Source organism: Lagenorhynchus albirostris, chromosome 2, assembly GCF_949774975.1.
Source record: "Lagenorhynchus albirostris chromosome 2, mLagAlb1.1, whole genome shotgun sequence".
Lineage (NCBI taxonomy): Eukaryota > Metazoa > Chordata > Mammalia > Artiodactyla > Delphinidae > Lagenorhynchus > Lagenorhynchus albirostris.
The window spans coordinates 17,993,352-18,018,564 of NC_083096.1; the positions used below are offsets into that span (position 1 = coordinate 17,993,352).

Genomic DNA, 25,213 nt, shown 5'->3' on the forward strand with positions numbered 1-25,213 from the left:
TGGTCAAAGGGTCAAACTCTTTGCCTAAATTGCTTTTGCTATATGCAGGTAAATATCATATGTCTAGGGTAAAGACAAAATTAGAACTAAAAACACAAGTTTAGAAATGGTGACACTACCATTGTCAATACTAACCATGGGTTTGATCAGCTTCCTGGCCTTAAACTTATACTTAGCAGTAAATATTTTTTTCTTGTATCAAATATGTGAATTTTATGATCTGGAACCTCAAGGAGAAATTTTTGCATGATGACTAATGTAAACAAGGCATAAAATCTCAAGTTAACTAATTATTGCCTTTTACAAAAGATGAGGTCCTAACTGATTCATTAAATCAAATAAAGATACAGACTCTAGTTTCTTGTCTGTCCCCTTTTATACTTAACACATACTGTAGGGATTCTCATAACATACATTCTACCAATAGGAAAACTTAGACCAAGATAGAATAAAGGACTGCTCCCAGCTGAGAACGTTTACAATGGCAGGAAAGACGGCAGGAATACAATAAAAGATGCAAACTCTTACTCTGAGGTCCCTGGGCTGAGTTATAGGATGCCCTGACTAGTAAGAGAAAACTTTTCAGCATCAAATAAGAAAAATCTTTAAATTTCTTAAAATCCAGATGAGCAATTAGAATTCAGTGATACTGGGTGATCACATAATTCAAAGCCTTGCATTGTGGTTTCTTTAAAAAACAATAACTAGTCTATACCAAGTGCCTATTAAGTGCTAAACACTTAGATTCCCGTTGAGTCCTTACTGAGTCCACATTACAGGTGGGTAAACAGCCAGGTGAAGTAATTTGACAGCTGCCCTGTAGGAGAACCATGATTTGGACCTGGTCTGTTCATGCTATACGACTCCTTAAAAAGCACTGGGAATTGCTCTTCTGCAAGAAGCTTTTTTTTTTTTTTTTTTGCGGTACACGGGCCTCTCACTGTTGTGGCCTCTCCCGCTACGGGGCACAGGCTCTGGACGCGCAGGCTCAGCGGCCATGGCTCACGGGCCCAGCCGCTCTGCGGCATGTGGGATCTTCCCGGACCGGGGCACAAACCCGTGTCCCCTGCGTCGGCAGGCGGACTCTCAACCACTGCGCCACCAGGGAAACCCTCTGCAAGAAGCTTTTAACATATATTTTTAAAATTCCTTTTGTGGCACTGAAGAAACATGGTTCCATCTGATAATTTATCTTTTGGATTTATATTTTTTCGATTTATTGTTCTCTTCCAAGATTTAACTCAATCTTTTGAATGGATGACCCAATCAGTTTTGTACCCACTCTTAAGTCCCTCCTAAGGATTCACATGTAAATAAGCTTTCCTTTTTCTCAAACAGGACAGATGTCTACAATAAATACTAATATTTCCATTCAGAAAAAAGAGCTAAGTTTACTAGATCATCTTCTTTATTTTTTTCTCTCCCTTTTACATCACATTCCTTGAATATATTCCTAAGAGTTGATCTGCCTAACCAATTGTTTGCTCCTTTGCTCCATGTGAGCTGGTTATGTACCCCAGTATTTTTTGAACATATTTTTAGGGGACATTGAAATATTATTTTTAAATTCAAACATAGTCGTGTCATGTCTGGGTAAACAAAAGAGTCACTAATTAAAGCAAACTGCTTTCAACGGCACCTCCGCTTTCAAAGTGCTCCCTCTATGGCCGCAGTTTAGTGCCTTTCCCCCGTCTGCCTTTCTGCCTATTTTCTCACTCCCTGTGACTAAAAAAGACCCCCATGTGGCCAGCTGCCACCCAGCTCATAAGGAACTTTGGACTGAAAGCGACTCTTTGGAGAAAGACCTTTAGTAAAGTCCGGGGGACGAGAGGGCGATCAAATGAATGGGGCCTCTCTCCATAGCACCCCCAGGGGCCCCCTAAGATAGCACCTGCCAGGACTCTGACCAAACTGCAACATCTGAGGAGCCGTTTACCTGTTTCAGCGTCTCCCTGGGGCCCTCGTGCCACGCAGTAACAGCAGTCCGAGAAGATGACATAGTTAAGAACATTGAACAGCAGCCCTATGACTCCAGCACTGAGAACCAGCAGTGGAGCCTCTGTCTTCTGGGGATCAATATACCTTTTGACAGCTTCAACCAGGATGCTGAACATCAGGGCCACAGCAAAAATGGAGTTGCCAAATGCGCCCACGACATCTGCCCGAAGAAAGCCAAACGTGCTCTTCCGGTGCTGTTTTATACTGCTGGCCCTTATGCCCAAAAGACCAATGATCATGGAGACCAAGTGGGAAAGGACGGCAAAAGCATCGGAGGCCAACGAGAGGGAGTTGCCTATGTGGGAGGTCACCAGCTCCATCACGAAAAGGAGGGTGCTCACAACACACATGAGGATTAAACGGAAGCTTCTCCCTGAGTATCGCCCCATGGCGCTCTGCTCTGGACTGTCCCTCTCCCTTTCCTGGGAAGGCTTAGCTCTTAGGGGAGCAGCTACAGATGTAGTGATTGCAGTTCCTGGATAACTCTCCCCTTCAGCCTTTCAGCGCCTGTCATATTTGAAAATCATCTTTTACGAGCTGCTATAAAGCCATAAAACAGTTTAAAGGGCAATTAAGCAAGAGATGTCACGTGAGCGGGGACTTACTGAAACGATGACACTGACTTCCAGATATGAACTTGAGGGCTTTCTTTTGTTTATTTGTTTTTGTGTATCGTTACAGAAGTTAAGACCCTCTGTGTCTGAATCACGCAGAAACTCACACGTAGCTGTGGCCTTCTCAGATCCCACGCTCCATGTTTGCAATAAGTGCTCCGGTATCTGAGATAAACAATCGTATCTTGTTGACCTGGTGTGTAAATGGTTTCGAATTCTGTTTACTGCATGGAACAGGGAATATTCTAGGGTCACTAATCCAGACATTAGAGCTACAGTAAGTGAAAGACAAAGGAGAAGCTAGGGTGATTTTTTTTCTACTGCCTTGTCCAGATCTGGAATAAACAAGCACCCTACTTCCAAACGTTCTCTATAAATAAGACAAGAAAAACATTCCTCATGTTCAGAAAAGTTATAATACCTTTAAACTGGAGGAGCTAAAGATATAACCACAGTTAGTTTCAGGAAGAAGGCCAAATTCTAATTACTTGATTTAACTGATGCAAGGAAATTTTTTTGTTTTTAATCTTATCATCTGTCACTTTTAACCCTTAAAGGTTTACCAGTTCCCGAATATCTAAAACAGTAGCAGCCTCTATTGTTTTGAGTAGACTGGCTACAGTCAATCCTTTAAAGAAATACAGTGAAATTACTATACCCAATATTTTCTGAATTTGAAGTCTGATTATGATGGTTAATTTTTTTAAAGGTTTTTTTAATTATGTGTAACACAGACAAAATTATTTAAGTCAACAAATTTTTAAGGAATTTCACATGTTCTGATTCTTTCCACTGCCAATCACCTTAGTTCCTCCAAACTCATAATCTTCAAGATAAAATAGTCCTTTCAAAAAGAAGTTATCATGTAAGTCAGCCCACAATTCTTTTAGTTAGGCTTCTTTGATCTCCAGTGAAATATGGACACACTTCAAAATTCCCCACCTGTAATCTTTGGGATCCAATTTCCTCAAGCGATTTACTTTAGGACCATGTTTAGGGTCAGAAGATGGATCTGCATGGTTCTGAATTTGACACCCTCTAAAAATGTATTAGGTTCAAATCATATTCACTCCTAAGCCATCACACTCTAGAACAGTACAGATCATTGGGATATGCCAATACCTAAGATAAAAAGTTTGACTGTTAGGTTTTTCATAGTTTACTTGGCAGCTCTGTCCTGTAGTTCTTTCCCACAGATCTAACAGGTAGTTCTACGAGTAAAGGAAACCACACAGTTAATCTATGAGGCATTTCCAACAATGTAGGTTTACAGAAAAATCCCTGACGGTTAATTTTATATGTCAAATTCACTGAGCTTCCAGGTGCCCAGACACCTGGTCAAACATTATTGTGAGTGTGTCTGTGAGGATGTTTTTGGATGAGATTAACATTTGAGTCAGTAGACTGAGTAAAACAGATTGTCATCCTTAATGTCAGTGGGCCTCCTCCAATCAGTTGAAGGCTTGAACAAAACAAACTAGCTGACCCTCCTGCAAGTAAGGGAGGAGTCCTCCTACTGACTGCCTTCAAGCTGGGACATTGGCTTTTTCTTACCTTCAGGCTCAAACCAAAAGATCAGCTCTTCCTATGTCTCAAGCCTGTGGGCTAGAACTACACCATTGGTTCTCCTGAGTCTCCTGCTCACCATGTAGATCTTGGGACCTTCTCAGCCTTCATAATCACGTGAGCCAATTCCTTTTAATAAGTCTATATTTATATACACATCCAATTGGTTCTATTTATCTGGAGAACTTAGACTAACACACTGACTTTGACTAAAACCTGATACTTTAGATGCAGCCTTAATAATTTCTTTAGCATTTCATAAATAATCTCCAATTCAGTTGATATTCTAACAGTGAGACTTCTAATACAACCAGGTTGTAAAAATTATTGCACTAAGACTATCTCGTTCATCCATTCATGCAACAAATACTGAGTTCCTACATGTCAGACACAGTTCTAGTCTCTGGGGAGACAGCAGTGACCAAAACAGAGAAAAATCCCTGACGTCATGAAGCTTACATTCTAATGGGGGAAGACACAGATAATGAACAAAATAGATCATAAAACATATTGAATGTCAGCTGGTAATAAAAAATGATGGAGACAAATGAAGCACAGAAGAGGGATAGAGTGTTGGCAAAGGGGTGAGGTTGTAATTTTAAATAAAGTGGTCAGGGAAGAATTTACTGAGATGTTCTTTGAGTAAAGGAGGTAAGAAACTGGGCCATGAAGACATCTGAAGGAGATCTTTCTAGGCAGAGGAAGCAATGGGCATAGGAAATTAAAGGACCACCCAAAGAGTTCAGCACGGTTGACGAGGAGTGACTGAGGGAGAGAAATAGAATATGAAGTCAGGGAGGTGATGGAGGGAGGGGGCAGATCATGTGGGGTCCTGAGACGGGAGATTATGGAGAAGAATGACAAGATCTAATTTATGTTTTAAAAGAATAATTGGATCCCATGTTGAGATTGCATGGGGCAGAGATACCAGTTAGGGGGCTGTTGGCAATAATCTAAAGGAAATATGGGTGACTTAGACCGGGTAGGAAGTGGGAACATCCGGGCAGAACCAGCTATATAACTCATGGTTCTAGTACAATGGCAGTGCAGGATCCCTTGTTCAAAAATGACTGAGTTTTTAAATGGTGCAGCCACTATGGATGGTACGGCAGTTCCTCAAAAAATTGAAAATGGAAGTGTCATATGATCCAGTTATCCCACTTCTGGGCATATATTCCAAAGAATTGAAAGAAGAGTCTCAAAGGGATATTTGTACACCCATGTTCACAGCAGCACTATTCTCAATAGCCAAGAGACGGAAGAAACCCAAGTATCCATTGACAGAAGAAAGGATAAACAAAATGTGATCTATACATACAATGGAATATTATTCCATCTTAAAAAGGAAGGAAACTTGGACACACGTTACAACGTAGAAGAACCCTGAGGACATTATTATGCCCTGTGAAATAAGGCAGTCACAAAAAGACATGTTGTGTGATACCAATTATATGGGCTATTTAACATAGTCAGATTCATAGAAACAGAAAGTAGAATGATGGTAGCCAGGGGCTGAGTGGAGGAGGGCGTGAGGGAGTTGTTGCTTAAAGGGTTTTGAGTTTGTTTTACAAGATGAAAAAGATCTGGTGATGGGTTGCCCAACAGTGTAAACATACTCAACACTGAAGTGTACACTTAAAAATGATTAAGATGATAAACTTCATGTTATTTTATCACAATTAAATTCTTTTCCTTATTCAAAGTTTCAACACAGCAACAGCAGAGCATTAAAGCAATCCCAGGGCCCTGAATATACCCAGGATGTATTTGAAGTTAGAGTCAACAGCATTGGCTGAGCAATTGGATGTGAGGTATGAGAGAAAGAGAACAGTCAAGGTGACACTAAGGGTTTTGGCCTAGAAGAATGCCATTGCAACTGAGATGAAGGTAAAACAAAGGTGACAGTTGTAGGAACAGAGTGGGAGCAAGAGGTGAAAATGACGTCGTTTGGTGTATCTATTAGACATCCAAGTTGAAGCGCTAAGTAGGGAGTTAAACAAGGGAGTCTGGAGTTCAGAGGAGATGGACAGGCTGGGAATACATGATCTTGAGAGTTGACAATATACAGATTTAAAAGCCATAAGACTGCCTGAGATAACCAAAGAAATGAGAGAAAATAGAAAAAGAAGATACAAATAGATAAGAGGGAAGGACCAGAGGGATGAAAGGGAAAATAGGAGAGTACAGTATTCTGAAGGCCAAGAAAGAATGTGTTTCAAAGAGGAGGAGAAAGGATTAATCTCCAAAATTTACAAGCAGCTCATGCAGCTCAATATCAAAAAAACAAACAACCCAATCCAAAAATGGGCAGAAGACCTAAACAGACATTTCTCCAAAGAAGATATACACATTGCCAACAAACACATGAAAGAATGCTCAACATCATTAATCATTAGAGAAATGCAAATCAAAACTACAATGTGAGGGGCTTCCCTGGTGGCACAGTGGTTGAGAGTCCGCCTGCCGATGTAGGGGACACGGGTTCGAGCCCCGGTCCGGGAAGATCCCGCATGCCGCGGAGCGGCTGGGCCCGTGAGCCATGGCCGCTGAGCCTGTGCGTCCGGAGCCTGTGCTCCGCAACGGGAGAGGCCACAACAGTGAGAGGCCCGCGTACCACAAGAAACAAACAAACAAAACCCTACAATGTGATATCACCTCACACCGGTCAGAATGGCCATCATTAAAAAATCTACAAATAACGAATGCTCGAGTGGGTGTGGAGAAAAGGGAACCCTCCTACACTGTTGGTGGGATTGTAAGTTGGTGCAGCCCTATGGAGAACAGTGTGGAGGGTCCTTAAAAAACTAAAAATAGAACTACCATATGATCCAGCAATCTCACTCCTGGGCTTACAGAGGGACAAAAACATAATTCAAAAAGATTCATGTACCTCTATGTTCATAGCAGCACTATTCACAATAGCCAAGACATGGAAACAACTTACATGTCCATCGACAGATGAATGGATAAAGAAGATGTGGTACATATATACAATGGAATATTACTCAACCTTAAAAAAGAATGAAATAATGCCATTTGCAGCAACATGGATGGACCTAGAGATTACCATACTAAGTCAGAAAGAGAAAGATAAATACCATATGATATCACTTATATGTGGAATCTAAAATAAGACACAAATGAACATATCTATGAAACAGACTCACAGACATAGAGAACAGACTTGTGGTTGCCAAGGGGGAGGGGGAAGGGAAGTATTAGGAGTTTGGGATTAGCAAACTATTATATATAGGATGGATAAACAACAAGGTCCTACTGTACAGCACAGTGAACTATATTCAATATCCTGGGATAAACCATTATGGAAAAGAAAAAGAGTATAACTGAGTCACTTTGCTGTACAGCAGAAATTAACACAACATTGTAAATCATATACTTCAATAAAATAAATTTTAAAAAAAGAAGACGGTTCGTCTGAAACAGCAGAGAAGGAGGATATATGGACATGAGTGGGGTAGATGTGGTGGAGGGTTCTGGGGGTTCTGTTGATATTTTCTCTCTCTTAGTGAAATAGAAATCAAGATGATCAACCAAAAGTCAGAAGGGGCAAGTATGGAAAATCCCAGGAGAAAGAAGTTATGAAATAATTGTCCAGGAGAGTGGAGAAAATGAATGAATGAGGGAAATATTATCCGATTACCTATTTAGCACATATAAAGTAACCCCGATGTGAACACTGTCACCAGCCTGTTAAACCCCAAGCTCCTCACTCATTCAGCAGGTATTTCTCAATCACAAAATGTGGTTTTGGTGACATACTTAAAATATATTTGAAATACCCCTATTACATGAGACTTATTTAATAGGATCTGTTTGTATCATTTCAGTACTGTTGATGTTCCAAGCTCTTAAATCTTCCAGTAAAGTTGAACAAAGCTACTGGTTTAACATCACCTACTGAGCCATAGAAATGTGTTTGTATTTGTTGTAAGTCTGATGGTGTGGCAGAATAGGGTAGTTTAATTTTCCAGCTGTTAACATCTCAAGTGTAGGGTAGTTCTCAGTGTGCTACTATTGGCAAGGATCACCTCATGACGTGTCCGTGTCACTAGGCAATGGCCTCCTACCATTGCTCCATCTCCCTGTCCACTTGATTGCCTGATTTTCCATCTAAAATAGAACAACTTTGAGGAGATAAAGCCAAGAAAGGGAAGAAGCATGTTTGGTTTAACTCACTACTGTCTGCTCTGGCACGTTGTACAGAGCGGGCACTCAACTTATTAAAGAAATAAATGGCTGGCATTTTCTAGACGTAGTAAAAATGACAAAGGGCCAAAGATATGTTTGCAAATAACAGGGTAGGGGTAGCTGCCTCCCCAAACTTTTGATGATCCAGACAGCCGCTGAACACCATAGTTATATGATAAATGACTAATATCAATATTTATAACTAAAATCAAATAGAAGTAGGGTGATATATCCACACTTTCTAGTCAAATGTCTTGTTTCTGCTTGTCTTATGGAGGGTTCCACTGCTGTTGATCTTAAGACTCAAAGCCTCTCCAGTAGCAGCCAAATGAGTTGCTGTTAATGTCCAATTCTCATAAAGGCTTCATGTGACTTATTGGCATAATTAGGAACTTTTTTTTTTTGGTCTTCGTTGCTGCACGCGGGCTTTCTCTAGTCGTGGGGAGCGGGAGCTACTCTTCGTTGCGGTGCACGGGCTACTCATTGCGGTGGCTTCTCTTGTTGTGGAGCACGGGCTCTAGGCACGCGGGCTTCAGTAATTGCAGCACGTGGGCTCAGTAGTTGTGGCTTGTGGGCTCAGTAGTTGTGGCACATGGGCCCTAGAGCTAGAGGGCTTCAGTAGTTGCAGCGTGTGGGCTCCGTAGCTCCGCAGCATGTGGAATCTTCCCGGACCAGGGATCAAACCCGTGTCCCCTGCATTGGCAGGCGGATTCTTAACCACTGCACCACCAGGGAACTATTTTAAACACACTGTCATGGATAAACTAGAGATTGCTAACATGTGATCTATACCAGAAATCCCCGTGAGCAGAGCCAGTAGTAAATACACCTTGACTTGTCTGTTTTCTTTTTGCAAACCACAAACGCTAGGCACACAATTAATTTTGTGGCTGTCAGTCTGGTATCTAGTTAGTGGTTGTGGTCTGCAAGTAAAAATGGTGATTATTTCTTAAAGGATATTGTTTGGAGTCAGGTTTATACACCCTCTTGAAAAGCACCACCACGCTTAAGGTGTCTCAAAGAGTTCTGATATTTTAGCTGAACCTCAATTTAAGAAAACAATTTATCCCATGTAGATTTGGGGTGAAGGACTCCTTCCTTAGCATAACCACTTACTGTAGAGTTCCTTTAAATAGTGGATTCCCTTAAAGGAGCAAAGGTCAAGCTTTTCTGTGATCAGCTCTACTTATCTGAAGCTTCAAAAAATAGCCTGGGGATTTATCTTTGCGGCAGAGATGGCCACCTCCACAATGGCCAGGGGCTACAGAACAAAATGTGGTTATGAGTCTTGATTACTTTTCAGGCTTTTGTCAGGGACTGGCTAAAAAAACCCTTGTCCTTCAAAGCATTTGTTAGTTTGCAGAAAAACAAAAACCAACCCCCACCCCCCGCCCCAGGCACTAAGGTAGTAACGGTTAACTAGAGCTATATACAAGGAGCAACTTCCAGGTGACCCTGCATCACTGCCATAACTAACATTAGCTATTATAACGTGCTAGGTATTGTTCTGAGTACTTTATAAGGTAGAGTAACTATGAAATAGATATTTGACTTCATCTTCATTTTACAACTGAATAGGGAGCTTACACAGCTTCTAAGGGCAGAAAAACAAGATAAAGCATCCTGAACTGCCATAGATCAATAAGAAATACTGATTCTGAGGACAAAAGTGTGGCCCAGATATTTAAGCTAGGCATATGAATACACATGCTCAAAACATTGATCTTGAAATCATGCTGTACTTAATCTTTCATTTGACAATTTCTCATCAACTGAAGGACAGTTCTGCTGTGTTCTCATACACAGCAGATACTTTGAAAGGCTTTGCATATGTTGTTCCTTCTGCCTGGAATGTTCTTCCTCTTCTATTTATTAAAATTATACTCACCCTTCAAAACACAGCTCGAATTTCAAGTCCTCTTTTTGAAGCTTTGCCCTTTATTGGTATATTTATCACTACCAAGTGGGAAAGCATATTGGAGCAGGGCACTGAAATAAGCAGCTATACCAAGTAGACTAGAAATGAGGGATAAAAGGCATTTCAGGCAAAGGGCCAGAGGTGAGAAATAGCACGTTGTTTTTAGGAAATCCCAAATGGTTAGGTTGCAAAGGACTCTGCTGGATTGGTTGAAAAGGAGACTGGAAAGGCAGGCTGAACCAGAATAGGCTAAAGGGTTTACATTTTATCTTGTTAGTGATTGATGGTGAGTCACGAAGGGATTTTAAGGGGAAAAAAAACATCTTAATAAACTGTACACCAGAAAAAAAAAAAAAGCCTGTGGAAATGTGGAATCTGGCCTGGAGATGACACTGGAGGCCAGGATAGTAATCAGCATAAGAGGAAACAGGCAAGAAGGCAATCCAGATCTGTGAAAGGGTGGACCCAAGAGACATCAGAGGTAATAGCCGTTATGTTTTACAGCCAACTGAGTAGGGCTGCTGGAGGGGCTGCCTAGGAGGAGGACTGCGGTTCTGGTTTAGGTTACTGGGTCCATTTTGGTAACACTGATCTTTCAGGCAGGAAGCACTGCAGGATGAACAGGTCTGCGAGTCGAGAGTGAAATGAGGTTTTGAGACAGGCTGCCCTGAAATGCTGACGAACACTCAAGGAAATCCAGTATGCAGTTGGAATAGAGGTCTAGAGGTCAGACTGGGAGATAAAAATGTTGGAGTCATCATCCTATTAATGCAGTTTGAAACCATGGGGTGAGATGAGGCTGATTAGGGAGCAGAAGAAGAGGACCAAGTATGGACACTGAGCTCTAAGAAGCAGGCCAAGGAAGGGAAGCCAGTGGAAGACACCTGACTGAGAAAAAGAGGCAGACAGGTAGGAGGGCAAGTCTCGGGAGTAATTTTAGTAAACAGGGGAAACGTGTTATAGCAGCAGAACTGAAGCACAGAGCTATGGCAAGACAAGGAACTAAGAAGTTAGCTTTGGGCAGCAGTGGCAGCATGAGCTCCGTGAGAACAGTGGTGCGGTGGAGGCAGAAGCAGCGTGAGGAAGGACGCAACACAGGAAGCAGAGAGGTGAGGAGGGCTGACCACTCTCTCAGAAAGCGTGACTGGGTTTCTGAAGACCCCAGAGTAACTACGAGACACAAGAGGGAGAGAGGAGCTCAATAGAAATCGCTTTTGTTACATTCGTGGTTGTGTTTTGCTTTTTAATCCGAAAGATTTAGGGCAACTTTAAATTCAGTACGAGTTACGGAAAAGTACTCCAACAGAGAAGAAACAGGAAACTGGTGGTTCAAGGTCTGAAACATGAGGGATACTGAGATCAGAGCAGTTATCTTCACCTCTTCACAGGAATTTCCCTGTAGCATAGAATTCAGGTATTTCGGAAACAAATGAATACATGGAACAGTATTGGTTCATGATATTTATTACTGGGGTTGTTTACAGAAAAGTCTCTTTTCCACTATTTAGGCATAAGAATAGATATTTTTCTCATGTGACCTCCTTTTAGATCCTTTATTTAAAAAAAAAATCATAAAACTGTCTATATCTGGGGAGATAATAGTATCAATTTTTTAAAAAGTGAGGAGGGTTGGAGATGGGGTTCTGTCTTATCCCTTAGTAACTACGACCAAACAAGGTGTAGTACTTGGCAGGGTTCTTGCCGCAGACGCACTGGGCTCCAGGCTGCAGCTCACAGAGTGGTCTGAAGGGGATGCAAAGGCTTTTAGCTCCCATCGACGGGGCACCAGGTTCAAGATCTTGATCCCTGAAATTAAAAACAAATAAGAATTCCGTTCTTTTATGCCATACATTTCTATTCTTTTTCACTGCAATACCTCACGGGTTTTATCTGTTACATGTAATTATCTTACCTGGCAGTGGTCTTTTTGATCCAATCTTCACAGTCAATTTCCCCACAGAATGGAATCTGAGCAATCTAATAAGGAAAAACGTTCAGTATTTACATTCTGTAAAAGGAACATTTGAGTTCTCTATTAAACCTATAAGCAAAAAGGATAGGTCTCCCAGTCTTTTTCAGGCCATGGTACTTTTGCAAACCTGCTAGCAACTCTGCTCAGAGGTACTCGAGATAACAAAGAATGTCTTTCACTATCCCAAACCCACACATCATATAACATCCGGATGTAACAAAGAATCGTTGCAATATACTTAAATGTCCAAATAAACTAGCTGCAACATAATGCTGAAGAGAAGGAACAAAGGGTGAATTCTGAATCTTTTTCATTTCAAATTTGCACTGCTGCCTGCTCTACCTGGCCACGTGGTTACGAGGAGGATAGAGGGGAAAGGACAAATAGTAAACTGATTTTTAAGTTGTTGTTAAAATAACAATTAACAGGGGCTTCCCTGGTGGCGCAGTGGTTGAGAGTCCGCCTGCCGATGCAGGGGACACGGGTTCGTGCCCCGGTCTGGGAAGATCCCACATGCCGCGGAGCGGCTGGGCCCGTGAGCCATGGCCGCTGAGTCTGCGCATCCGGAGCCTGTGCTCCGCAACGGGAGAGGCCACAAGAGTGAGAGGCCCGCGTATCGTAAAAAATAACAATTAACAATCAAGTAAACCTCACTTTACACGTCCTTATTAAAATAACCGTGCTGCTTTTAACATGTTACAGGTAAGTGAATCATTTTTCAAGTCCAAGGGTATTTTAAAAGTCAAAAAAAGGGCTTCCCTGGTGGCGCAATGGTTGAGAGTCCACCTGACGATGCAGGCGACACGGGTTCATGCCCTGGTCCGGGAAGATCCCACATGCCGCAGAGCAGCTGGGCCCGTGAGCTATGGCTGCTGAGCCTGCGTGTCCGGAGCCTGTGCTCCGCAACGGGAGAGGCCACAACAGTGAGAGGCCCGCGTACCGCAAAAAAAACAAAAGTCAAAAAAAAAAAAAAAAGTCAAAAATCATTTTGTATCAGAAACAAAAACCTCTCTAATTTTCTTTCATAGACCATTTAGAATAATAGGCAGTGGGACTTCCCTGGTGGCGCAGCGGTTAAGACTCTGCGCTCCCAATTCAGGGGGCCCGGCCGGGTTCGATCCCTGGTCAGGGAACTAGATCCCACGTGCATGCCTCAACTAAGAGTTCACATGCCACAACTAAGGAACCTCTGTGCTGCAACTGAGGCTCTGGAGAACTGCAACTAACGAGCCCAGCTGCCACAATGAAGACCCAGCACAACCAAATAAATAAATAAATGTTAAAAAAAAAAAAATAGGCAGAATCAAGAGACCTGGGATTTTATCCTAATTTTGAAATTCACTGCCTATATGAAAATCTCTAGCCCTGAGCTTTCTTTTGTAAAATGTGGATACTGGACTAAACAAGAATTAAGATTCCTCACAGCTGTGAATCTTAAATTTTTCATCGCATGTCTACTTCAAAATGAGGCTTGTCTGCAATAATAATTATGCATTAGTCCTATAAAAAATTCCTGTTAGTAGCAGAGAGATCAAAGACATGGATAACTCCCAAACGTTAGAAATGCTAGTTTAAAAGCAACTAGAAGGTCATCCAGCTTCTTTGCCAACTTCCCATCAACTAGTCCCAGCCACACCTTCCATGCTCAAATTGAGTCCCTTCTGGAAACCCTTCCTTGCACTTGGGATTTAGTTAAACATTTTTCAAAAGGCTTCTCTAAGAAGTAAAGTAAAAGTAAATAGAGATGAGGACATTACAAAAAAAAGAGTAGTTCAACAGGAGAACGTTATTGCAGGGCAAGGAAGGGTTAGTTTTCTACATCTCTTGTGTTGATTAAGCAAAATATGTTAGCCTAATTCCCAAAGTTGATAAACTGTTATTTTGATGATGTGCATTAAGACAATAAAGAGGTGGTCAATTTCTAGGTATGGTGGGTGGGACGAATGGGTGAAGGGAAAAGTGGAAAGGATGGTAATAACAAGTATTTTGAAAAATTTTAGTATAGGTTTTAAAATATATACTTAAATTATATATTAACAATTATATAATTATTTTAAATATATACTTTAATTAAATATACAAATAATATAAAATTAATAATTATTGGATATATAAATAATACAAAATTTAAATATAGAAATTGTTCAATGAAAACTGAAGCAAAAACAAACCTAGAGACATAAGAGCTGAAGTAACACAAAGTTATTTATCTGTATTGAAACTTGGTAAACCATTAGCACTTATGCAAACAAAAAGCATGAAAAAACTGTACATTCATAAAAGAATTACAATTCATTCCAAAAGACAGAATAGGGGGAAAACTTTAATCAGTCTCTAATTATGTAATGATAAAAATATTAAGACAATTACAAAGAATGTTTTTGAATAATAAATTTGGCTTCTCAGAAATTTTACTTTTGTTAACTCACAACACTTAAAGGTATTTTTTTATAACTTCCACAAAGTTTACAGTAAGTAGTCTTATTTTCTTTTCTCCAAGCAAAAAAAAAATCACTAAGCTTTGAGAAAGTATTTCTAAAGTAATAATTTTTAAAATTAAAATGGTGCAGCATGTGAACAAATTCAACGAAAACTGTTATTAGCTTCAAAGTGAAGTTTAGATGATATGACCTGAAATTTCTCTTTACTACGCACATAATTCATTAATATGAAAGGAGAACATGCATTTTTAGGCTATTTATTCAGCCATGGAAAGGTTTTTACCTTTTTATCTTTTATTATTTCTACATCTATGTTTTAAAAAGACACAATCTTTTATAATATATAATATCTTGAACTCTGCAACAGAAAAGGGTAATGACAAGAAATATTCAAAAATCATTGATCAATAGATTAATAATGAATGTCAACAGTAATAAGTATGTTACATATAAATGACATTTATTTTTCATTCAATTAAGATCATATCCCCTTGGAAAAATTTGCTAAAATCAAGTCCCATAAATCAGACATAAAAAAAAACGTTTTTTTTCATTTATACCAACAGGGAAGAGTAGAAAATCAAACTCTCACCTACATTCAAGTTCTGAAGACCCCTTCCTCCTTCTCCCCTCCCAGTAAATCCACCTTTATAAACAACAGCCTCAAAGCTTGCTTGATGGTCAGTCAACATACCTAAGCTGACCAACCGTGAGGTGAGATGAGGGATGAAACTGACTACTGAATACAAGAAACAAAATCTGCTTGGTCTCTACACGATCTTTGGACACACAACTAAAATACTATATTCTGGTTCAGGAGAGATGTTGAAATCTCTCCTGTAGCTTATCTAATATTAGAATAAAAGATATGATTCCACTAATATTTGCTGAGATTCATTTCTTTGACAGCAATGGATTAACTGACACTCTATCGATTTATTAACTCTTATGCAATGTCTTTAAGACTGTACTGCAAAAGTGACTACCGTGTTTCTATAATAAAGGAAATTTTAAAAGTCAATAATTAATGGAACAAAAAATTATAAAAAATAAATTAGAGTGAAAGAAAAAATATACACGGAATCAGATGGCTATCCATTCTCCAGGCAGAGGGCTAGAAGAAATAGAGATTAGAAGTATATAGTTTGAAGTCACATAGCAAATTACAGACACCAGAAAGGTGGAAGATTACAAACCAAGAATAACAGAAGGCTAAATACTGAAGAGTTATGATCTGAAGGGGATTTTGTACTCATTTCACAGATTAGTAAACTGAGAGCCAGAGAGATTAACATTTTCTCAGCTCATGCAATAAGAGACATATTAGGAGGGAATGAACATAGCCAAGCAAAATTTTGTCTTACACCTTCAGCATGAATTTAAAAAATAAAAAAAAAAGATACAGAGGAACGTACGTTAACACATTTTTGACCAGAGACATATTACAGCCACAGGCATTAGTTTCTGCAAAAATCCCCCAGTCGGTAATGTGTTAAGCTGAATCAGAAGAGAAATCTAAATTCTAATACCAGGTCTGCTTCTGTACGGCTTGGGGTAATTTATTTAGACTCTGGTCCATGGTTTTCTCATTTATAACCTGCGGACACAGGACTGGCTGTATAATCAAACACGTGCACCAAAGTTCATAAGTGATTCATTCCAGGAATTAATAACTTTGCAAATCAAGACCTCTTCTTTATGAAAATTAAGTTTCGGCTGGCAACATCTGCATATACACAACACACAAAGCTGATAAAATCTTAAAGAGCCATTAGGGAAACCTGTGTGGTTTTAAGGAATCCAGAAGTACACACTCATTCTCAAAAACAGGCTTAGAAATAAGTAATATGTTTCACTTATTATTCAGAAAGTTCAATCAGTTAAGATCTGGGTAAGTATATATGCTCAGAGAATAAAACGGGCCTTATTTTAGGAATCTGCACATTACACTTCTAAAACTACAACAATGCTTACTTTAGGAACTTATATCAAACTGAGAAAACAAAATTTTTCAATAATAAAAATATTAGGGGTCATACAGAATGAATTTTGTTCAGCCAGCATAAGGAGCATGAGAAAGAAACTTTTACATAATCAGTTTACAGTGTTATCCGAAAAAGATATGTTGTGATGCTGCAGGAAACACAGTGGAAAACAAGAGTATGTAATGCTGAGTAATATATAATCCTTTTGTGTGACAGGCTTTGAAAAAGGGATTAACATCATGCATAAATTCAGTGAGTCTTAAAACACCATTTACTGAAATATGTTTATATTCAAAACTTTGCAGAAGTCTCTTACCTTCCCAGAATCAAGTTCCTTCTGAAAGTCCTCCATTGTGTTAGCCACAACCATATGAGTCTTAAGGTCTTCAGAAGCCCTATCAAACAATTAGAAAAGAATAAATTTTTTTCTTACTAATATGACAAAGTTTTTTTTTAATAGCATAATTTAATGAAAGAATAACAACCTGGAAGAGAGAAGAATTCAGTATGAACCTCAACTCTGTCTCTAGCAGTGACATTCAGTAAATCTCAGTTAGCTCATCACGGCATAATCGTGAACACTAAATGAATGGAGAATTTGCCAAGCATGCACAGGTAACAATTACTTTTGTAATCGCCATTAAATCTCTACTGATCAACATTCTAATTCCTGGCATTACCACGTATTACCTACAAGAGTCTGGGTTATTATTTAAATCTCTCTGGTCTTAGTTTTCCCTTCTACAAAATTGGAAAAATATTCAAATCTAACTACCATATCAAATTGTTGTTAGAATCAAATACAAAGGCATGAAAATGTTTAAGAAAGGAAAAACACATAAATATACATTATTCGAGCTATTTTCACATACTATGTAAGTCTTCTGTAAGAACCTCAGGTTTCAGAAATGGGAATAAATATTATTCTCTTCCACACTCAGAGTCACACATTACATGAGGTGGTGACCAAGGAAGAGAAGGTGTATTTTTCTTTTCTGAACCTCAGGGCTAGACTTGTATGGACCCTGGTAGCAACTTGCTAGCTGTCCACCAAATCTGTTTCCTTTTCTTCCAACTTTTTTGCAGTGAGGTGGGCCCAAGTGACTAAGTTATAGCCAGTGAGATGCAGAGGAAGGAACTCGCCACTTCCCAGGCTGAAGCCTCAAGGAGAGAAAAAAATGCACCTTTTAGCAACTTACATTAATAAATTTACTGAATAAAAATGTCAACAAAAAACCCTGCTTTTTAATCACTAAAGCAGTGGTTTTCCAACCAAGGGTGTACATGTGTATCACAGAGAGAGCATTTCAACATTACAGATAACCTGAAGGTATCTTTTTTTGAAAATAAATTTATTTATTTTTGGCTGCATTGGGTCTTCATTGTTGTGCATGGGCTTTCCCTAGTTGCAGCAAGCTGGGGCTACTCTTCATTCTGGTACACGGACTTCTCATTGCAGTGGCTTCTCTTGTTGTGGAGCACAGGCTCTAGGTGCGTGGGCTTCAGTGGTTGTGGCTCGCGGGCTCTAGAGCGCAGGCTCAGTAGTTGTGGCGCATGGGCTTAGTTTCTCCACGGCATGTGGGATCTTCCCGGACCAGGGCTCGAACCTGTGCCCCCTGCATTGGCAGGTGGATTCTTAACCACTGCGCCACCAGGGAAGCCCGACCTGAAGGTATCTTAAAACTAATGAGTCAGAATCTCCAGGTACGAGGCTCAGGTAAGTTTCTATTCCCAAAGCTCCCAGGTGATCCTGAGGAGAATCTCTGGAAAAGAACCTCTGTACTGAGAGCACCGTTCAAATGGCAGCAACAAGGACAGGCAGCTTTCTAATCTTTCGTCTCTGACAGTATCACCTGCTCTGCGTTCAGATGAACTTCACGTGAATTATGAATTTGTAGGCCAAATAAATCCGTGAAGTAACCCTTCAAAAGATGTATTATCATTCGCATTTTCGGACAAGCAAGCCAAGAGAAGCAAAAGCACTTGCCTCAAATCACATAAATAAGCACCAAAGCCAAGGCTAAAACTGGTTCACTCCTTAAATGCAAGATTTACTGAACATGAATATGAATCAGGCACAAGGTATTAGAAGATAAACAGTAAGATACAGGCACTACTCTCCCCTAGAAACTGAGCCTCTATCCCCAGTGGCCATGGGCCTTCCTCTCTGCTTCAGGTGGGTAGGAAGGAAAACAGGGTGCCACACATATGGCACCAATCTTGTAGTGCCTCTGCCTTGAAATCTGTGATTCTACAAGTCCCCTCTCCAGAGGCCAGGGCAGCCCCGAGGCCTCCCCTCACCTTTCACCCCCAATCCCAATCAGGAGGTTCTTAGCCTTGGTGACACATCATAATCATCTAGGAAGCGTTTAATACTCTAGGTGCCAGGCCCACTCTAGACCAGTTATATTAACATCCCTTGGGGAGAGTCCCAGGCACAAGTATTTTGAAAAGCTTCCCAGGTGCTGCTAATGTGTATCCAACAGGCGAGAATCAATGCCTTTGTCCCTCAAATTTTATATATCATGAAAGCCTGGATCTAAAATTAACCCAAATTACTCCATGGGGCAGACAGTCCATCACTGCAAACTTAGTAGGGAGCAGAAAGCATATAGAAAAACACTCATAATACAAGTTAAAAAACACAAAGAGAAAGGCCAATTAAGAACCATGAGAGTTCAGAGGGAAAGAGTACTTTCCCTAGGGGCAACCAAGGATTCCTTGGTATACATCTCAAAGGCTGAGCACAATGTGAAGATGAGAGACACAAGCAACTCTAAGGAACCGACCGGGTGAACAGGTTAACATGGATGTCTTCCAAAATTGCGTGAAGTTTCGTCTCAGCCTCATTTTCAGCAACTGTCAGCTTTTCTCCAGTGTCTCGTCTGACAGCAACAAACTGACAGCTCTTCATATCACGTGGCCCGACTTCAAGCCTAACCGGAACTCCCTAGGAAAAAGGCAGTTAAACATAATACATGCATGTCTCCAATTGAATATATAGACTTATTCCATGGCTTTACCTACTAGAAGTCATAAAAATCCAAAAAACAAAGACAGAAACAAACCACTTTAAAAAGTAGGTAACATTCCTGAGATATCACAGAAACCTCTTCCAATGAGAAGGCACAAACCTAAGGAAGAAGGTGCTGCCCGAGTGGTTCTGAGCTGAGTTTAACGGGGAACCATGAGGGTGGTTGCAGCTGTCCAGCTCAGCGTCCCTAGCTTCTCTCCCATAACGCACACATAGAAAATTACACTCGTATGGCACATGGGGGTAAATACAGGAGGCCTGAGGCTGAAGCCACCCCAAGCCACCTTGGTACATCCTTGACTCATTCATGGCACATGGTGTGCTTTGGTTGGGAAGCCCTAGCTCTGGCTGCTCTAACCTGAGTATCAGAATCACTGAAGGGCTTGTCCAAGCACAGACTGCTGGGCTCCACCGCCCGAGTTTCTGATCACAGTAGGTCCAGCGAAGGGGCCTGAGAATTTATATTTCTAACAAGTCCTCAGGTGATGCTGAGACTGCTGGTCCTGGGACTGCACTTTGAGAACCATTCCCCAGTAGTCTACGGTTTTTACAGAGGAGCTTAAGGACCGTACGCAAGTTTAAGCCTCGGGAATGTTCAATCCTTGTTAATGCACATAAGGAGTCTGTTCTGTGAGTGGATTAAGGCTTAGCAAGACCTCACTTTTAGGGGCCTGGATGGAACCTTACCTGACAAACAGTAGGTTTTTAACGATTTTTTTTTTTTTGCGCTACGCGGGCCTCTCACCATTGTGGCCTCTCCCGTTGCGGAGCACAGGCTCCGGACGCGCAGGCTCAGCGGCCATGGCTCACGGGCCTAGCCGCTCCGCGGCATGTGGGATCTTCCCGGACCGGGGCACAAACCCGTGTCCCCTGCATCGACAGGCGGACTCTCAACCACTGCGCCACCCTCTAAAACTAATTTGGGGTTTCTGAATTTAAATTAGAAAACTCTATATACGGTTTAGCTGATCGGTGGTCCCCCAAATCAACGTCAAAGGAAAAAATTTAAATGCTACTCTAGAAAAAATCACCCCTAGAGAAGACTGATTTTATAAACTATCGGGAACAAAATACTGTATACTATTACATTATTTTATTGTTTTCTTTATTCATGCAATGCATGCATGTGTAAGAAACAGTGTTAAGTGCAATGAGATTTAAAAGATGAATAAGAAAGAGATCCTGTCCTCAAGAAGCTTCATGTTTTGCACGGTAAATAAGGCATGCATACAAATAATAAAAATCAGTACAGAAAATCAAAAGTGAGAAACTATCCTCAGTTGGAAGAGAGAAGAAAAGTTACCGGAGAAGGCAAAAATTAATGAGTAAATTCATCAGAACTGAAGAACATTCTATAAAATAACTGACCTATATTTACAAAAATGTCAATGCCATGAATGACAAAGAAAGGCTGAGGAACTACTTCTGATTAAAGGAAACTAAAAAGACATGGCAATAAAATGCAGTAGAACTACATCCTGTACTGGAAAAGGGGAGAGCTGGGACAGCTCAGAGCAAGGTTTCAAAGCTGCAGCTGGGTGAAAAGGCATCTTCACAGGAGAAGAGCCTGGCACGGGGTGTCAGAGCCCATGAAGGATGAGGAGGGCATTCATGCAGGGGAGTGGGTGGCAACAGCAATGAGAGAGTGGATGAACACAGGGGGACCAATCAAATAAACATACTAAGGACAACTGGAGCTAGGTTTTTCCTCTGTCAGAGAAGAGAGTTAAAATATGGAATGGGAGAAAACTAGATTGGGTCATGTGGGTTTTGACTGGAATTGAAGGTATCAGTGTGAACTCACGGTTATCAAATTACATAGATGGATACAGAAAAATAGATGTAAATACATGTGAGTATGTATGTACATATGTGTGTGTGTGTGTGTGTGTGTGTGTATGTACACACGCACACGCATTCCATACCTCCATCTACTGAGAAGGCTTGGAAGCAGTGAGAGCTCAAAAGTGATGGGCACACCCACACTAAATACCATTCTTTCCTAAAAAGAACCAGGGCTTCTTAGATACATGGCTAATTGCAGAGTTGGGGGAGAGATAGAGAACAAGATAAACCCTACAAGATCTTCTGCCAAAAAGCAAGGACGTGCTAAAGAACACAAAAGTTAGCTTTAAGGGATCCTACTGGTCCCATCGAAGACAAATTTGAGCATCAAAATAAATAATCATAGTAACAGATTATAACCCACTGAATAATCTCAGAAACCATGGGTCCATAAAAAATTTTAATTAAGCAAAAAGCTAGTGAGGAATGTCAAGACCATGATAACTAAAGAAAAACTGAGGAACTATTCCAGACTAAAAGAGACTAAAGGGACATGATAACTATATACAACACATAATTCTGAACTAGATCCTTCTGCTATGAAGGACACTAGTTGGACAACTCACAAAACCTGAATGGGTCCTAGAATTAGATGGCAATAAGTCTCAATGTTAACATCCTGATTTTATAGGCTTTATTGTGATTATAAAGGAGAACATGTTTGTAGAGTGATGGGGCATCAAGGTAGCATCTTGTTTTCAAATGGTTCAGGCAGGAAAAAAATTTTTGCACTGTACTTCCTTTATTGTAAATTTGTGTTTGTTTCATGATAACAAGTTTTATAACCCAAGTGGAAGAAACAGCACAAGCAAAGACAGAGAGGTGGAAAAACAGACTGAGAAGAGAGAAAAGATCTATGAAAGGGGATAACTGATAACAAAAGTGGAAAGATCATCTGAGGCCAAGTCATACAAGAGGCATGTATTTTATTGGTAGTTTATCTAAGTAACTAGTTATGAATTTACTTATAAGGGACTCCTGTTTTTTGTTTGTTTTTCAACAGCAATACAAAATTATCTTAATCATCCAATACAGTAAAAAAAAAAAAGTAGTTAATTCACTCCTATTATTTTCCCCTTTCTATTTCCCATTTTCCCCTATTTTCTAATGAAGAGTTATGGGAGTCAGTCGCTGGGTCCTAGGTCTGGCAACCAAACCATACACCTCATTTATTAATCTGGGTGAGCCTCACAATACATACATCTCACACACACACACACACACACACACACACACACACGTGCACACACTTTACAAAGTGAATCACTATCGAATAAATATGAATCTAGATCTCCCAAACTGTTTTCTTTCCTTGGAAATTCCTGGCCTTAAATGCACTAACAGTGCTTTTCACTAGCTAATGAACTCTCTTTCTCAGTGTTTTTTAATTTTCGGCATCAAGTTTAGGACTTAGGGACTCTGGTTTCTTTCCTAACTACTGTAGACAAGGAAGCTGCAGTGGAGCCAAGTCACACTAAGGTGCCTCCCCCACATAGTACAGGTTCACCAGGGTACTGCAAAGAAGAGGGACAGAGACAAAGTCAAGTCAGTCCGAGGAGAAGGAGATGAAAGAGGAAGGGAAAGAGGAGAGACACAGAAGTAAGTGTGGATGACTTTTGTTCTTCCCTTTCAGTCCAGCTAGTAGCAAGGAACAGGTTTCTTTTTGGTACCTCAGGCAAGTACAAATGGGTTTAGACAAGGTATTACTGCAATCACACAACCACTATTTCAAAGTAAGTAAAAAAGACTGCAATTAAAGGGAAATTACAGAGAAAATATTCACCTTTAAAGTCTTCATTAAAGGTAGGAGAGTAATATATTTTTTTCCTTTGTTAAAGGAAAAAATATATTACAAAAAGGAAAGCAATATCAATATAACTACTATTCTTCAGCACAGAGATTTATCTTAGGGGCCATTTAAAACAAATAAGGGGATAAAGATTAGCAACTTTGGGAACCCGACATGTACACTGAATAATCCCAGTATTACTGAGCTTCCATATTTGAAAGATTGAAGCTGCAATGTCACTACACCTTCTTATCCACTGCCTGTAATATGAGTTTATAAATTCTTGACTCCTAATTGCTAGTTCTAACAAGATCCCCTGTCTCATCATAAGAAAAAAAGTTAAATCCCAGAAGTTTGAAAAATGGAATAAAGAATACAGATCATCTATTAATGACAATGTGCAGCAAATAAGTTATATCAAAAACATTAAACCAGAATTTAGACTAGTCTTGAATATACAAAATAAAAATTTACAAACCGCTGTGAAACAATGTGGTGTGAAAAACCAAGTATGAAATTAATCTCTGATTAGCTGTAACAATGACAGCTAGTTGATGCCCATGCACCACTATTCTGATAGTCTTACTATTTAAATAACGTATTTATTTTATGAATTCTTGATATAAACATTTTAGTAACAACCATATGAGGTTTATTAACCATAAACAAGGTCTTCACGATCACTTTAATTCTAACGTAACAAAAATCCAAATTGGGAGCATAGGAGTAAAATATGCAACTGAAGAATTTACCTTGAGCTCCCAGTGATTGAACTTCCAACCTGGTGAATAGTTATCTCGCAAATCAGCTCTAACTCGAATATTAACACTGAGTAACCGCCTTCGATAATCATTGCATTTTGCAATCAGAGCATCTCTGTCTTCTTCAGAAAGTGCATTTGTAATGCCACAAGGAATAACCACCACCTAGAATCCAGCACAGTATCACAAATTTATACAAAGGAGCAGTATATGGAACTAATGAAGTCACATCACCACACAGTAGCCAGGAGTCAAAACCTCCTAGTGACTATAAGCCTTCACACAAATCAACTTGGATGGTTTCTAATCTACGCAGAATATCTAGCAACTATTTAATAGCTGCATATTGTTTGTCCATGCGAAATACATTTGTTTTTCATTTAACCTATTATAAACCATTATTCAAAAAATAATTTCTAAAACTTTTATAAAATAGGTAAAAAAATTAATAGACAGTAACACAAGTAATATACATAGTTACACAATACCAAGGTCTAGACTGTATTCTACGTTGTTTCTGTATCAGCTAAATGTACCTGAATGACACTCAGAAAAAAAAAATCACACTTTAAAAATTTTCTTTGCTAAATATGGCTTGTATTTTATAAAAGAAATGATAAACAAATATTTTCCTTACCTGAACACAGGCTACACGGGGTGGTAATACTAAGCCCATGTTGTCCCCATGAACCATGGTCATAACACCAATAGTTCGAGTTGTCAGGCCCCAGGAGTTTTGATAGGCAAATTGCTTCTCTCCTGGTGTCTTCGGATCTTCAAAAATGATTTCAAACATTTTAGAAAAGTTCTGCCCTAAATGATGTGATGTTGCTCCCTAAAATAGAGGTACACATCTTTTAATTTTGATAACCTATTAATGCCTTTGAAAATAATTACTGTAAGATCACACACCTTAAAATGGCACTAGACCTACTTTACCTTCCCTGATTTTTTATATTAAGTAAGTTTTTAAAGCATAACTGATACAACAAAGAGACTAAGATTAGTCAAAAAATATATAGTAGCATACAGCTATGAGCAGCCCCTCTTACAGGAGTTACTTTAATTACAAAGGTTTTTA

General features: G+C 39.8%; 2 protein-coding genes and 1 non-coding gene across 3 annotated transcripts in view; all 3 read right to left on the minus strand.

The window, feature by feature from the left end:
* SLC30A10 (solute carrier family 30 member 10) overlaps positions 1–2,387 on the minus strand; it is a 36,033-nt gene extending 33,646 nt beyond the window's left edge. Inside the window, exon 1 of the mRNA XM_060142044.1 lies at positions 1,937–2,387. Within this exon, the coding sequence (XP_059998027.1) occupies positions 1,937–2,387 (451 nt within the window). The remainder of the gene's footprint in view (positions 1–1,936) is intronic.
* Positions 2,388–3,782: 1,395 nt separating this feature from the next.
* On the minus strand, positions 3,783–3,911 carry LOC132516601 (small nucleolar RNA SNORA18). The gene has a single exon (XR_009539421.1). It is a non-coding gene; the product is annotated as a small nucleolar RNA SNORA18 (small nucleolar RNA).
* Positions 3,912–11,753: 7,842 nt separating this feature from the next.
* The window catches only part of EPRS1 (glutamyl-prolyl-tRNA synthetase 1), a 68,671-nt gene continuing 55,211 nt past the window's right edge, over positions 11,754–25,213 (minus strand). The window contains exons 27-32 of the mRNA XM_060127178.1: positions 24,770–24,967; positions 24,124–24,297; positions 19,493–19,653; positions 17,020–17,098; positions 12,218–12,282; positions 11,754–12,111 (exon numbers count right to left, since the gene is read on the minus strand). Of these exons, the coding sequence (XP_059983161.1) occupies positions 11,961–12,111; positions 12,218–12,282; positions 17,020–17,098; positions 19,493–19,653; positions 24,124–24,297; positions 24,770–24,967 (828 nt within the window). The 3' untranslated portion in view covers positions 11,754–11,960. The remainder of the gene's footprint in view (positions 12,112–12,217; positions 12,283–17,019; positions 17,099–19,492; positions 19,654–24,123; positions 24,298–24,769; positions 24,968–25,213) is intronic.